The sequence below is a fragment of the Entelurus aequoreus genome, linkage group LG13 (genome assembly GCF_033978785.1).
Source record: "Entelurus aequoreus isolate RoL-2023_Sb linkage group LG13, RoL_Eaeq_v1.1, whole genome shotgun sequence".
In the NCBI taxonomy this organism is placed as follows: domain Eukaryota; kingdom Metazoa; phylum Chordata; class Actinopteri; order Syngnathiformes; family Syngnathidae; genus Entelurus; species Entelurus aequoreus.
The window spans coordinates 40682016-40696674 of NC_084743.1; the positions used below are offsets into that span (position 1 = coordinate 40682016).

The 14659-nt window shown below is 46.8% G+C and overlaps 1 protein-coding gene across 1 annotated transcript; it reads left to right on the plus strand.

The window, feature by feature from the left end:
* Positions 1 to 9966: 9966 nt before the first annotated feature.
* LOC133663012 (uncharacterized) lies at positions 9967 to 13388 on the plus strand. Its single transcript, XM_062067198.1, has 3 exons — positions 9967 to 10202; positions 10291 to 10363; positions 12759 to 13388. The coding sequence occupies exons 1-3, from the start codon at positions 9967 to 9969 to the stop codon at positions 13206 to 13208; spliced, it is 759 nt and encodes a 252-aa protein (XP_061923182.1). The 3' UTR covers positions 13209 to 13388.
* The last annotated feature ends 1271 nt before the right edge of the window (positions 13389 to 14659 follow it).

The window sequence follows — 14659 nt, forward strand, 5'->3', positions numbered from 1 at the left end:
CCCCTAGCATTCAAAAAAGCGGTTATTCATCCTCTGCTCAAAAGACCTAACCTCGATCCTGACCTCATGGTAAACTACCGACCGGTCTCCCACCTTCCGTTTATTTCCAAAATTCTCGAAAAAACTGTTGCACAGCAGCTAAATGAACACTTAGTGACTAACAATCTCTGTGAACCTTTTCAATCCGGTTTCAGGGCAAATCACTCTACGGAGACAGCCCTCGCAAAAATGACTAATGATCTATTGCTAACGATGGATTCTGATGCGTCATCTATGTTGCTGCTTCTTGATCTTAGCGCCGCTTTCGATACCGTCGATCATAATATTTTATTAGAGCGTATCAAAACACGTATTGGTATGTCAGACTTAGCCTTGTCTTGGTTTAACTCTTATCTTACTGACAGGATGCAGTGCGTCTCCCATAACAATGTGACCTCGGACTATGTCAAGGTAACGTGCGGAGTTCCCCAGGGTTCGGTTCTTGGCCCTGCACTCTTTAGTATTTACATGCTGCCGCTGGGGGACATCATACGCAAGTACGGTGTTAGCTTTCACTGTTATGCTGATGACACTCAACTCTACATGCCCCTAAAGCTGACCAACACGCCGGACTGTAGTCAGCTGGAGGCGTGTCTTAATGAAATTAAACAATGGATGTCCGCTAACTTTTTGCAACTCAACGCTAAGAAAACGGAAATGCTGATTATTGGTCCTGCTAGACACCAACATCTATTTAATAATACCACCTTAACATTTGACAACCAAACAATTAAACAAGGAGACTCGGTAAAGAATCTGGGTATTATCTTCGACCCAACTCTCTCGTTTGAGTCACACATTAAGAGTGTTACTAAAACGGCCTTCTTTCATCTCCGTAATATCGCTAAAATTCGTTCCATCTTGTCCACTAGCGACGCTGAGATCATTATTCATGCGTTCGTTACGTCTCGTCTCGATTACTGTAACGTATTATTTTCGGGCCTCCCTATGTCTAGCATTAAAAGATTACAGTTGGTACAAAATGCGGCTGCAAGGCTTTTGACAAAAACAAGAAAGTTTGATCATATTACGCCTATACTGGCTCACTTGCACTGGCTTCCTGTGCACTTAAGATGCGACTTTAAGGTTTTACTACTTACGTATAAAATATTACACGGTTTAGCTCCAGCCTATCTCGCCGATTGTATTGTACCATATGTCCCGACAAGAAATCTGCGTTCAAAGAACTCCGGCTTATTAGTGATTCCCAGAGCCAAAAAAAAGTCTGCGGGCTATAGAGCGTTTTCTATTCGGGCTCCAGTACTCTGGAATGCCCTCCCGGTAACAGTTAGAGATGCTACCTCAGTAGAAGCATTAAGTCCCATCTTAAAACTAATTTGTATAATCTAGCCTTTAAATAGACCCCCCCTTTTTTAGACCAGTTGATCTGCCGTTTCTTTTCTTCTCTCCTCTTCTCCCCTGTCCCTTGCGAGGGGGAGTTGCATAGGTCCGGTGGCCATGGATGAAGTGCTGGCTGTCCAGAGCCGGGACCCCGGGTGGACCACTAGCCTGTGCATCGGTTGGGGACATCTCTGCGCTGCTGACCCGTCTCCGCTCGGGATGGTTTCCTGTTGGCCCCGCTGTGGACTGGACTCCCGCTGATGTGTTGGATCCACTGTGGACTGGACTTTCACAATGTTATGTCAGACCCACTCGACATCCGTTGCTTTCGGTCTCCCCTAGAGGGGGGGGGTTACCCACATATGCGGTCCTCTCCAAGGTTTCTCATAGTCATTCACCGACGTCCCACTGGGGTGAGTTTTTCCTTGCCCGTATGTGGGCTCTGTACCGAGGATGTCGTTGTGGCTTGTACAGCCCTTTGAGACACTTGTGATTTAGGGCTATATAAATAAACATTGATTGATTGATAACACACAACGTACTCTTGGGAGGAGAAGGATATTCACTTATTTGGAATTATGACAACATAACATCTGCTGATTGGAGTAAGCGTTGCTCTAGTTCAACAAATTGGAAGATGCTGGTAGCCAAATGATCGGAGGATGCGGGCAGAAATGTGGACACTTTGTGATTTGGATAACATCGGACCGTCTGCCCTGCAGGATGAAATTGAGGACCAGTAATAGGCAATTAAGAGTGAAAAGCAAATTTATTTTTGCTCGCCAACACAAACAGTCTAATTTGGATTGTTTCCCTGGCTCCGAGACTGCCAGAGGACAGTGCAGTGAAGACACAGCAAACTCCTTACCTGTTTTCATGGAGACACACTTGTTGTTGACTTCGGACTGACTAGATGTGCAATCGCGGTTGCAAGAGCACCAAGGTCGCAAAACAGTGACACGCTGCAGGCTTACACACACATGCATCCACGAAAAATACACATCACACACACACATACCCCACCCCTCATCCCACGCCTTCAACGCTTCACCCCATGTGGTATGATGGATGAAGTAGTGCCAGTAGTGGCTGTCAGCTTCGGGCCGGATGCCCGCCCCCTCACCCCTCGTTGCAAGTCTCGAGTTGTATGTTGTAATATGTATATGTGCTTTGCTAGGGAGTTTTTTTCTCTCTCTCCAGGCTGCATGCGCCCCCTCAGGAACGTGATGGTGATGTAGTGTACGCTACAGCAGCTTATTCTTCCTGGATGGATGGAATTTGCTTCACTGCTTCACCACCCTGATGTTGTTTGTGATGTCAAAGGGGACGTATTATGGAAAACCTGTTGTAATGCAGTAGTTTTTCCAATAGATGGCACTGTTGTACGGTTGATTCATTCCATCTCTGCAGACTGCTTGTAAAAAAGAGATGCACTTGCTATATAACCTGTGTGTGCATGCCAGTCAATAAAAACTCTGCCAAAGAACAGGTAATGGGCCGAGATCGTCGCTAAAAAGCTGTTGTGCACGGACTTTGTGTGAAGATAAACGGTATTGTGGGAACTCACAATGGAGGATAAGCTGTTTATTGACAGACTGAGTGGACCAGAGAACTGGGCAACATGGAAGTTTCAGATGGAACACTTGCTAAAGGCTAAAGGACTATGGGGCATGCTAATGGAGATGGAGACGCTAGCCGCAGATGCTAACGCAACAGCACAGGCTGAATTCACAAGACTGAGAGAGAAAGCATTCTCTGTTAGTGCTAAAGGTAAGTATACTAGTTGTACCTGATAACAAGCTGTCAAACTCCCAAAGAGGTGTGGACCACGCTGAAAGCCCATTGAAAGATATTTCAAATGTGAAATGAAGGAAGGAGAGGCTTTAGCTGATCATTTAAAACAAATGAAGGAGCTAACTGATCAGCTATCAGCAATTGGATCTGTAATTGAAGAGGAAGACCAAATTGTAACACTGTTGGGTAGCTTGCCACCAAATTAGGCTACAATTGTCACTGCACTAGAAACAAAGATTGACAACCTGACACTGAATTTTGTTCAGCAAGCATTAATAAATGAAGAGCAAAAGCGAGTGAATGCTAATGATTCCAGTGGTGCTACGTCAGTTTCACTAATGATTCCAGTGGTGCTACGTCAGGTGGTGCATCAGCCATGTCATCACAATTTCGGGGAAATGTGCAGGATAGCTCCAAGACAGTGGGAGCAGCAGACAAAAGCATGTGGAGATGTTACAAATGTGGTAGAGAAGGCCATATCAAGCGTGATTGTCCAACCTGGAAAAATAAACCACAAAAGAAAATCCACAAGGCTAAGCACATGATGTGTGAGGATGAAGAAGATTCCTCTGAAAGTGCCTTTGTGATCAGGGATGCAAACCGTGACAGACCACAACAGGCTGAGTGGTTAATTGATTCTGGATCATCAAAACACATGCTGTGTGATAAATAAATTCTTCAAGAATACCAGCAGTTCACAAAATTACAGTCTGTGAAACTGGGTGACGGCAGGGTGGTTGACGCCCTAGGAATTGGAAATGTCAACCCGAAAATGACTTTCAAATTAAGTGATGTAAAAAATGTCACAATGATAATGTGCTGTATGTTCCAAAGCTCCTATGAGCTGCTACCAAGAAAGGGAATACTGTGCAGTTCAGAAAGTCTCGTTGCTACATACGTGGAAAAAGTGGAACACTTCAAGGAATGGGAACACTAAGAGCTGATGGACTATATCAGCTGGATATTCAAGGAAGTGAAACTGTATGTCACAGTGCTTCTGTACGGCCAGCCTGTGGCACCAGCGCCTTGGTCACCCAAGCTTAAGGAACTCAAAGATCTGGTGAACGGAATGAACTTTTCTGCAGAAAAAGAGATTCCCTTCTGTGAAGGATGTATGGAAGGCTAGTTGGCTAAGAAGCCATTCAAGTCGATTGGAGGAATCCGTTCCAAACGCAAGATGCAGCTGATTCACAGTGATGTCTGTGGTCCCATGCAGACTGAATCTATAGGTGGAGCAAAATGTTTTGTGACTTTCATTGATGATTTCTCAAGATGCTACAAGGTATACTCCATGAAACAAAAAAATTAGGTGCTAAGCAAATTCAAGGAATTTGAGAGAACATTCTCAAATGAGTCTGGTCTGAGCACCACAAGGCTGAGGACAGATAATGGTGGTGAGTAAACATTAAAGGAGTTTCAAGACTATTTGAAGTCTCAAGGCATCCACCATAAAATGACTGTACCTCACTCACCACAGCAAAATGGTGTTGCAGAAATAAAAAACAGGACTTTAGTTGAAGCAGCTAGAAGCATGCTGTCACATGCAAAGTTGTCACAGATGTTCTGGGCAGAGGCTGTAGCCACCGCAGCTTACATACAGAACAGGCTGCCCACAGCTGTTCTGAAGGAAGAGACATCCTATGAGAAATGGTGTGGAAAGAAACCTGACATGAGTCACGTGAAGGTGTTTGGCTGTATTGCTTATGCACATATCCCAGATGAAGAAAGGAATGGAAACTGGAAAAAAAGGCTGTGAAGCTTTGTTTTGTGGGATATGCAAACAATCCCAAGGGATATCGCCTGTATGATGAAGAGAAGAGGAGGATTGTAATCCGCCGTGATGTCATCTTCGATGAATCCAACTTCAGCTGGAAGCAGGAAATTAAAGTACTCTGTTCAGAGAACGAGATAACCATACAAACAGATGAGAATGAAACACAACATGATGAAGTCACAGTTGACAGCACTGTCAGAACAAGTGGCAGAATCAGAAATGCTCCAAGGAGATTTGGATATGATGAGTTTGTCGATATAGTGACTGTTATAAATTCCCTTCGTCAGTGATTAAGATTAAGAGAAAGTTCCCTATTTAATATGATAATTGTTGAATATAATTGACTATATTATTGTTGACGTAAACAAGCTATTATTGTAGTCATGCACCTTTAAGTTGCATCTGTTTTGAGTCAGGCAGTTTACCGGGCAGCTATGTTTACTTTCCGGGGTCCTTCAGGCAATGTGTTGAACAGTGTGTATGTGAGAGTGTGTTTAGCTGCTGCTGCTACACAGTTAGATATAAAGAAGTTGAAACGTAAAACGGTGTCCTTATTCCCTAACCGGAGTACGCTCACGGGTGAAGAGTCCCAGCACAACAACAACAACAACATCGGTTTAAACATATAGTTCTTTAATATTGGTCCTTCGAGCCGGATTATCTTCACTCGCGACGGAGAAATGGACACAGCGCTAAAAACAGCGGCAGACGGCGCCGCACTCGGAGCAAGACAGCGACAGCTTCCAACTCGTCTAGAAAGCTACCAGGTTAGCCTTCCACAGTCCCTCATTCCTCACGGTGCCCGCGCGGAGGACCGAGGAGAGAGCGTCGGCACCCAGCGGCTGCAGTCTCTTAGCCTACAGACCGAGTCTGTGTGTATAGAGGACCAGCCGCACGGAGTGCACGCTATCCCCGATCGTCCATTATCGGCGGGAGCAGCCGACAAGGTGAGCGAGTGGAACATGGCGATACATGCTAGAGACTTGTCCAGCCAGCTAACATGCCATATAAGCCAACCATCGGCGACGCCCGCGAGGCGGAGCTATCAAAGCAGGCAGGGTTCTCCTGTTCTACGGCCACCAGCTAATCTCAATATGAGCGTCCCAACATATCAATCACCCTGGCTAAGCTGTCCAGTAGTTCACAGCACCCCTCTGTCACAGCCATCCAGCCTCCATCTTGGATCATCTAGGCTGCTTCAGCATGAGCCACACCTGTCTACACTGCCACATACCATCTCTACAGCACTAGAGCTTCAAGCAGCAAAGACTCCTACAACAGGTAGTAGACAGGAGAACTACACACTGACACAGTCTCTACCTTCAATTGTGACATCTGCATGGGCACCGCCTCCCCTCACCACGCTGAATGTTTCTATGCTGCAGCCTACACCTCAAGCTTCACCAGCAGTGAGTTATGCCAGCCCACAGACATCAGTTACATCAGGCTACCCGTCTAACCAGCCTACCACAGTGATGATTAACAATGTACAGGACAGAGTGCCACCAGCTTCACAACTGCAATACCTGCCCATGCAGACAACACCAGTAAATCCAGCACCAGTGCAGCAATGCGCCCCACTCCCGTCCGCACAGCCAGTGTGGCAATACACCCCACTCCCGTCTGCACAGCCCGTGCAGCAACACGCCCCACTGTTTGCACAACCAGCCTATCAACCCCCCCAGATAGCAACAGCGCCATACTCTGCACCACAGCTACCTGTTGCGGCTGGCACTCAGCTAGTTATCAATCCATCGCCCTACAGCGCTGCCACTCCCCTGGGAACTGTCTATCAGCCTCCATCAACCATCGCTACACAGACATTATACCAGTCACCACTGCCACCGCAGAACCAACAGCTGCAACTCTACCAGCCTGTGTATCCGCCGTCAACTCAGCCAGCATATCAACTGGTGTCTCCCCCTGCTGGTTTCACTCTGCAACAGCCCCCATCAGCTCAAAAGGTTCAGTACAGCCCCCAGTCTCAGTATACGCCACTGCAGGTACCTTACACTACCCAGTCACCCAGACAGCCTGTTCCAATACCTGAACTGCCTAAGTTGGTGCATGACAGTGAGAGAGAGTTTGCGGATTTAAAAATGGCGTTAGATCACCTGCTCAATCCACACACTGAACTTTCTGAACATTACAAATACCGTGTGCTTATGGAACACTTGATCCTGGATGAAGCCAAGCTAATAGCTCAGTCATACAGACATTACGTACAGCCCTACACCACCGCCATGCAGGCTCTGCAGAGACAGTACGGGCAGCCACATCAGTTGGCACAAAGTGAGATTGCAGCCATCCTGAATTCTCCTGATCTCAAATCAGGAGACCCCAAAGCTTTCCAGAGCTTTGCCCTCAACATTGACTTGCTGGAGGGAATGCTAACCTCATTGGAAGGGCCTAATGAGATAGAAGTGATGTCTACTGGCCATGTTGACCGGCTACTTAGCAAACTCCCTAGACACATGAGAGACAACTTTGTGGAGCATCTGCAGGTTCAGGGGCGCCTCAACACCAGCAGCCTAAACCCATACAACCTCAGAGACCTCGCAGAGTGGCTCAAGGTGAAGGCAGAAGCTCAGAGACTGTCCGCAAAAATGGCACAGCGCCATCGAGCTGAAGGAGCACCGCCTGCCAATCGAGACAGACCTGTTCCTACTCCCCGGCCTCGGACTCGGCCTGTTTCTGTGTATCACGGCGCAGACCAGCCCAAATCAGCCGAAATGACTCGGCCAGTAGCTAAGCAACAAAAGTTTAAAAGGATGTGTCTCTTCTGCAAGAGTACAGAGCACTACTTGTCGCAGTGTCCAGACATTATTCAACGCTCAATACAGGAAATTGAGAAGTGGATAGCAGGCGGAAAGCGCTGTCGTAACTGTGGCCATACTAACCACGATGAAGAGAGCTGCACGTTAAAGAAACCTTGCAGTGAGTGTCAGGAGATCCACCTGAGAGTGCTGCATGACATCACCAGGCCGGGCCCCCAAATCTTCCTCATCACACCCAAAGACTGCACCTCAGCGGCTAACTCGATGCAGGGAGGGAAAGTATACCTCAAGATGGTGCCAATCATCATCAGTCATGGGACCAGATCACTGCAGACCTATGCAATCCTCAATGATGGAGTTGAACGTACCATAATACTCCCAGCTGCAGTTTGAGACCTGAAGCTCAGAGGCAGAGCAGAGTCCCTCACCCTGCGGACTGTTCGTCAGGATGTGGTTCACCTCACTGGAGCATCAGTCGACTTTCATGTAGCTTCTCCAGCATCACCATCAAAGCAGCATTTGGTTGAGAGGGCCTACACAGCAGGTCGACTTACCCTGACAGAGCAATCCTATCCAATAGCAGCGCTCCAGAGACGCTACCGCCACCTGAGAGGATTACAACTGCAGAGCTTCAATAAGGTGCAACCACTGCTGCTCCTTGGTGCAGATTACACTCATCTGATCACTGCTACGGAACCAGTGAGGTTTGGCCCAAAGGGAGGACCCGTAGCTATCCATACAGCACTCGGCTGGACGCTCCAAGGCCCAGATGGTTTACAGTCCCCCGCTGCATCATGCTACTACACCGCCTTGAAGCCTACACCAGATGACATCTACCAACAAGTCGAACGCCTCTGGCAGCTTGATGTGCTCCCATTCCGTAGCGAGCGGCTATCAGTGCGGTCTCGCCTGGACCAGGAAGCGGTGAGCGTCTTGGAAGCACGCACTAAGAGAGTGAAGGTTGGTGACACACTTCGCTACACTACACCCCTGCTCCGGGTAAAGGGTGCACCACCACTAAAGGCAGATGTTGAAGCAGTGATGCCAAAGCTACGCAGTACAGAGAGACGACTGCTTAAAGACACTGTCAAAGCTAAAATATATGAAGCAGAGATCCAGAAGCTTATAGATGGTGGGTGTGTCACAAAGCTCCAGGAGGGAGAGGGAAACAGTTCCAGAGAGTCATGGTTCATACCTCATCACCTCGTCCATCACAATGGCAAACATCGCCTTGTCTTTGACTGCTCCTTTAATCATGGTGGTCTCTCTCTCAACGAGCAGCTTCTACCAGGTCCAACCCTCGGCCCGTCTCTCATCGGGGTCCTACTGCGGTTCCGCCAGCACGCTGTCGCCATCAGTGGAGATATCCGAGCCATGTTCCACCAAGTTCGGCTGCTACCGGAGGACCAGCCGTTGCTGAGGTTTGTTTGGAGAAACCTGCTAAGGGAGAAACAGCCTGACGTATACCAATGGCAGGTGTTGCCATTTGGTACCACGAGCAGCCCGTGTTGTGCAACATTTGCCCTGCAAAAACATGTCAAAGAATGTGCTGCAGGAAATGAAGACGTCCTGCAGTCCATCGAACAGTCTTTCTACGTGGACAACTGTCTGCAGAGCCTGTCAACGACTGAGTCAGCAAAGCTCCTGGTGGACAAGATGCGACAATGTCTGGCCTCAGGAGGATTTCAGATTCGACAGTGGGCAAGTAACTTCTCATGTGTTGTCTCCCACTTGCCTTCCAGTGCCCGATCTGAAAGCACAGAGCTGTGGCTGGCCGAGAAGAGCAACGATCCACAGGAGCCGGCCCTTGGTCTGCGGTGGTATTGTCCATCTGATCGGCTCGGTTTCAAGCCAAAGCCCCCAGAGAGTGAGACCCCTACTATGCGGTACATCTATAAGGCACTCGCCCGCCAGTATGATCCGATCGGGATCATTATCCCGTACACTACACGGGCCAAGATTCTTGTCCAGAGGGTGTGGGCAAAGAAGAGGAGCTGGGACGACCCGAATCTCCCTCCTGACATCCTCCAGGCCTGGTCCAGTTGAGAGAGAGAACTCCCCGAGCTGGCCAACATCTCCATCCCTCGAACCTATGCACCATTGGAGCTTGCTACTGACACCACAGAGTACACTCTCCACGTCTTCTGTGACTCCTCTGAGCAAGCCTACGGGTCAGTGGCATATCTCACCACAAGAACTAATGACACTGTCTATGTCTCATTTGTGATGGCAAGGTCTAGAATGGCCCCAAAACGCCAGCAGTCAATGCCACGGTTGGAGCTCTGTGCAGCGCTGACAGGAGCCCAGCTGTCCTCCCTCCTTCACAAAGAGCTCACCTTGTGTATTGCCCAGACCTTCTTATGGACTGACTGCACAACAGTTCTCACCTGGCTGACATCTCAGTTGTGCAGGTTCAAGGTTTTCGTGGGAACTAGGGTTTCTGAGATCCAGGAGCTGACTGCCTCACACACCTGGAGGTATGTGGATACAGCTAACAATTCGGCCGACGATCTCACCCGTGGCAAGACGTTAGCTGAGCTGGCTGCGCCAAATCATTGGATCCAGGGACCAGCATTCCTTCGCAGTCCACCGGATGAATGGCCATCCTGTCCTAGCATCACAGAGCCAGAGGACCGTGGTGAGTTAAAACACAGTGTTGGCGTTTGGGCTTGCTGGCGGGCTGGCGCTGGCTGGTCTCTGTGATCCTGTTGGCGTGTGGTTGCCGGTCGCAGGTTTTTTTTGATCGCTTTGATTTGATTGGGTGGTGCTGGCTGTCTGGGGGTGTTGTGGCTGCTGTTTCTGCTGCCGTTTGTTTGTGGTGTGGGCGCCCGGGGCTGCTGGGTCTGGTGCAGGGGGGTGGCTGATGTTGTGACTGGTGGCAGCGCGCGCGCGTGGTGGTTGTCGGGGCTGACAAACTGTGTATATGTATGTGTATGTGTGTGTGTGTATGTATGTATGTATGTATATATATGTGTATGTGTATGCATGTGTATGTGTGTGTATGTGTACATGTGTATGTTTATGTGTATGTATATATATATGTATGTATATTTCTGGGGGTACGTTCTGGGCCTGCCTGTCGGGTGGGGGTCGGCGCCTCAGGCTACTGCATCCGGACTGCGTGTCTGGAGCTCCTGGGTCCCGCCGTCTATCCCTTCCGGGTGCCCGTCTTGGTTGGGGCCTGCTGGGTCTGGTCCCTGCGTCTACTGTGGTAGCTTGGTGCTGCAAGGTATTCCGAGGTGCTGCGAGTCGGCCAGTTGTTGGGGTAGCGACCTTGTGTGTCAGCATGTCTGTGATCTTCTTTTAATTCTTTTTTTTAAATTTATTTTTTATTTTTTATTTTTTTATATATAAATAGATTTAATTATTTATTTATTCTTTTTTTTTTAAAATATATTTGATTAATATTATTATTATTATTATTATGTATTTATTTATTTTATTTATTTATTCCCCTACCTCAGGGGGGGGACTGGGCTGGGCGGTTGCTGGTTGTTCCATCTCCATCGTTGGGGTCCCTGCGGGTGGGGTGGGTGGTTCCTGTGGCCCCGTGCTGGGTGGTCCTGTGGCGGCCGGCTTGGGTGGGGTGGCCGTGGGCTGGCCTCGCCGCGCTCTCCGGGGGGGGGGGGCTGTCTGCAGCCTGCTGCTGGCCCTTGTGGGCGGCGCGGTGGGCCAGGCTCTGGGGTTCCTGTCGCTGTCCGGCTTGGCTGCGTGGGGGCGGTGGCCCCTGGTTCCCTGGGCACCACACCTACTGTTTGTGGGATGGGCTCTCGGGGAGGCTGGGGCCGTACTCTGGCTCCCGCACACACTGGGAGTCAAATGTATTGTACATGCAAATTCACATATACTCACACACATACATACAGACATACATAGGTACCTACGCTCCCACATACATATACAAATAAATACAGTACATAATTACACACTCAAAGTTCGTACATCCACACGCACATTCATTATACAAACATACTGTATACACATACTGTACATATACATTCACTGTAAAAACATACATATACACATACTGTACATATACACTCACTGTACAAACACACACATACACATACTACACGTATACATTCACTGTACAAACACACACATACATATACTGTACATATACATTCACTGTACAAACACACATATACACATACTGTACATATACATTCACTGTTCAAACACACATACTGTATACACATACTGTACATATACATTCGCTGTACACACATATACACATACTGTACATATACAATCACTGTACAAGCACACATATACACATACTGTACATAATCACGTTTCATCAAACATATATTAACGTTGTTGCCCTAGGGTAAACTGGGTATAACACATGGCACACTGACAAAGCTTAAGCTATTGTTACTATAACAATCTACAAGGTTAATGTAGGTTGCTTCTCTTTCTTCCCCTCCATTTTTCTGCATTCTTTCGTATCTCAAGTTATCATTACGTATATGTATTGTTGCATTTGAACAATTGTATTGTTGATAATAAAGGTAAAGTATTGGTATTGTTTATTATCAATAGCACTATTTCTATAGGTATTCATATTGCTCCATTTTTAGTGTAATAATGCTCATTGTAATTTCTGTATTTTTTATTTTATTTTCACTAACTGCTTATTTGCTATTACTTTTACCATCATATTTGTACATGTCGTATTTGCTGATGTTGCTCTGTTGTTGTTGTTGTTGTTGTGTTTGCTGTTGTTGTTTTTGTCTCTCTGTCTAATCCCCCTCTTGTCCCCATAATTCCCCCCTCTGTCTTCCTTTTTCTCTCTTTCTATCCCCTCCTGCTCCAGCCCGGCTGCACCAAATGATAATATAAATACATTTAATAAAGTCAAAATACAAGTAAGGCAACAAGAGAAGTATCCTACACTTCTCTTTTGTAAAGTAAATCTGAACAGCCGATATGGGCATCTACATCTGCTATATGATTTGCCCGAGAAGCTGGGCAGGACATTATTAAAAAAAAAACAAAAAAAAAACACAGTGTTTTTTGTGCTCTTACAGACCAGCTCACCACCCAAGATACCAGATCTCACCCGGTTCAGCAGCTGGAGAGAGTTGGTCAAGGCTACGCAACAGTCTCTTCATGGGGCGGCAGCTGACCCTGCTTCACCTCTGTGCGACCTAAGAGATGCTGAAGTCCACCTGCTCAAAACCAGCCAAACAGACTGCTTCTCTGAAGAAATTAGATGCCTCAGAACCGGCAAGCCTGTGCCACCCAGCAGCAGGCTGAGTACGCTGGCCCCAGAATTAGACCCTACACTGGGTCTTATACGGGTTGGAGGACGCTTGCGCCGTTTAGACAGCTCTAGCCCCACTGACATTCACCCAATACTGATGGATCCCCGTCATGCAGTCACCACACTCCTCATTAAAGAGATGGATGCTCAGCTACACCGCCCTGGACCTGATAGGGCAGGGGTGGGCAATTCATTTTCACCGGGGGCCGCATGAGCAACCCGAGCACTGCTGGAGGGCCACACGACAATATTTCAATTAAATTTTGCTCAATATTGTTTTTGATATACCGTAAGATAAATAATAATGATGATAATAATAATAATTATTATTTAATTTAACTTAACTTAACTTTATACAAAAGCAGATTGCTTTTGATGGTTTTATTTTTAACACTGTTTTACACAACACTTCCTGATGTATTATACAATGCTAAAATGTCCATTTCTGCACAGGGTTAATTTCTGTCACTTTATCCTGCATTATCCAACATTTTTCCCCGTCAGATTTGGACAACCATCTGTTGTTAAAAATAGTTTTTAATCATATTTATTTTATATTGGTTTTTATATTGGTTTTATATGTAATTGTTTTTTCTTTTTATTCAGTCATTGGTGGAGCTAAGGATAATATTTGAATATTGTTTTTAATATTGTTGTGCAGCACTTTGGAAACATTTTGTTGTTTAAATGTGCTATATAAATAAAGTGGATTGGATTGGATTGTCACACCTGCCAGCTTGTCCCATTTCAGTCCTAACATGTCCAAACACGCATTTACCTATGTGAACAAGTCATTACCTGTGGTTGTCTCTTTAATTGACTGCATGGCTGCCAGCTACTCCGTGATTTGAAAGTCGGCAGTTATCCCACGTAGGAATATGAGCAGCTGGGCGGTGTCACGTACATCCCAGATCTCATCCAATTAAAGCCAGCGAAAAACAGTCCGTGTTTCCGGGCATATCAGCGCAACAGAGTCCAATAAGCACTCCTTAATAAACTCTCCGTCAGAAAACGCCTTACTTTTTCTGGCGCTTTTGTGAGAAATGACGAAACTTGTCCTGACGGCTGCATCTCTGGGGGTGTGAAATATGGCAAAAAGTCCTTGTTGGGTTTGCAGTTTTACCATCAACGCATCAGCCTCCCTTGCTTCATAAGACAGATTCCGGTATTTTCCCTCGTGCTTCGTCGTGAAGTGGCGATTCAAATGATATTCTTTAAACACAGCAAGCTGTGTACCACAAATTAAGCACACGGCTTTACCTTTAATTTCTGTAAAGAAATACTTGGCAGTCCATGTCTTGTTGAAAACACGCCATTCCTCATCAACTTTTCTTTTTTTAGCGTCTCATCACTTGTCTCTATGCACCTTCACTCACAGGTTCCCCCCGGACATACACTCATAAATAACACATTTCAAAATAAAAGCAGCACAGTTGTATTGCGCGCACGACATAGATGTTTTTTAAACTTTATTTTGTAATTTGTGATTGCGCCGTTCAATTCACTCACAATCGCACACGCGCATACGTCCACACGGAAGTAATACAAATAACGCTTTTCAAAACAAAAGCAGCACCGTTGTATTGCACACTCGACATAGATACTTTTTGAAATTTATTTTGTAATTTATGATTGGCCTCACGCGGGCCGGACAGGGATGCGCAA

Coding starts and splice junctions, on each gene's coding strand:
- LOC133663012 (XM_062067198.1), top strand. CDS start 9,967: ATGGCCCCAAAACGCCAGCAGTCAATGCCACGGTTGGAGCTCTGTGCA. Junction 10,203..10,290: donor ACTGCCTCACACACCTGGAG/GTATGTGGATAC, acceptor CATTGGATCCAG/GGACCAGCATTCCTTCGCAG. Junction 10,364..12,758: donor CACAGAGCCAGAGGACCGTG/GTGAGTTAAAAC, acceptor GTGCTCTTACAG/ACCAGCTCACCACCCAAGAT.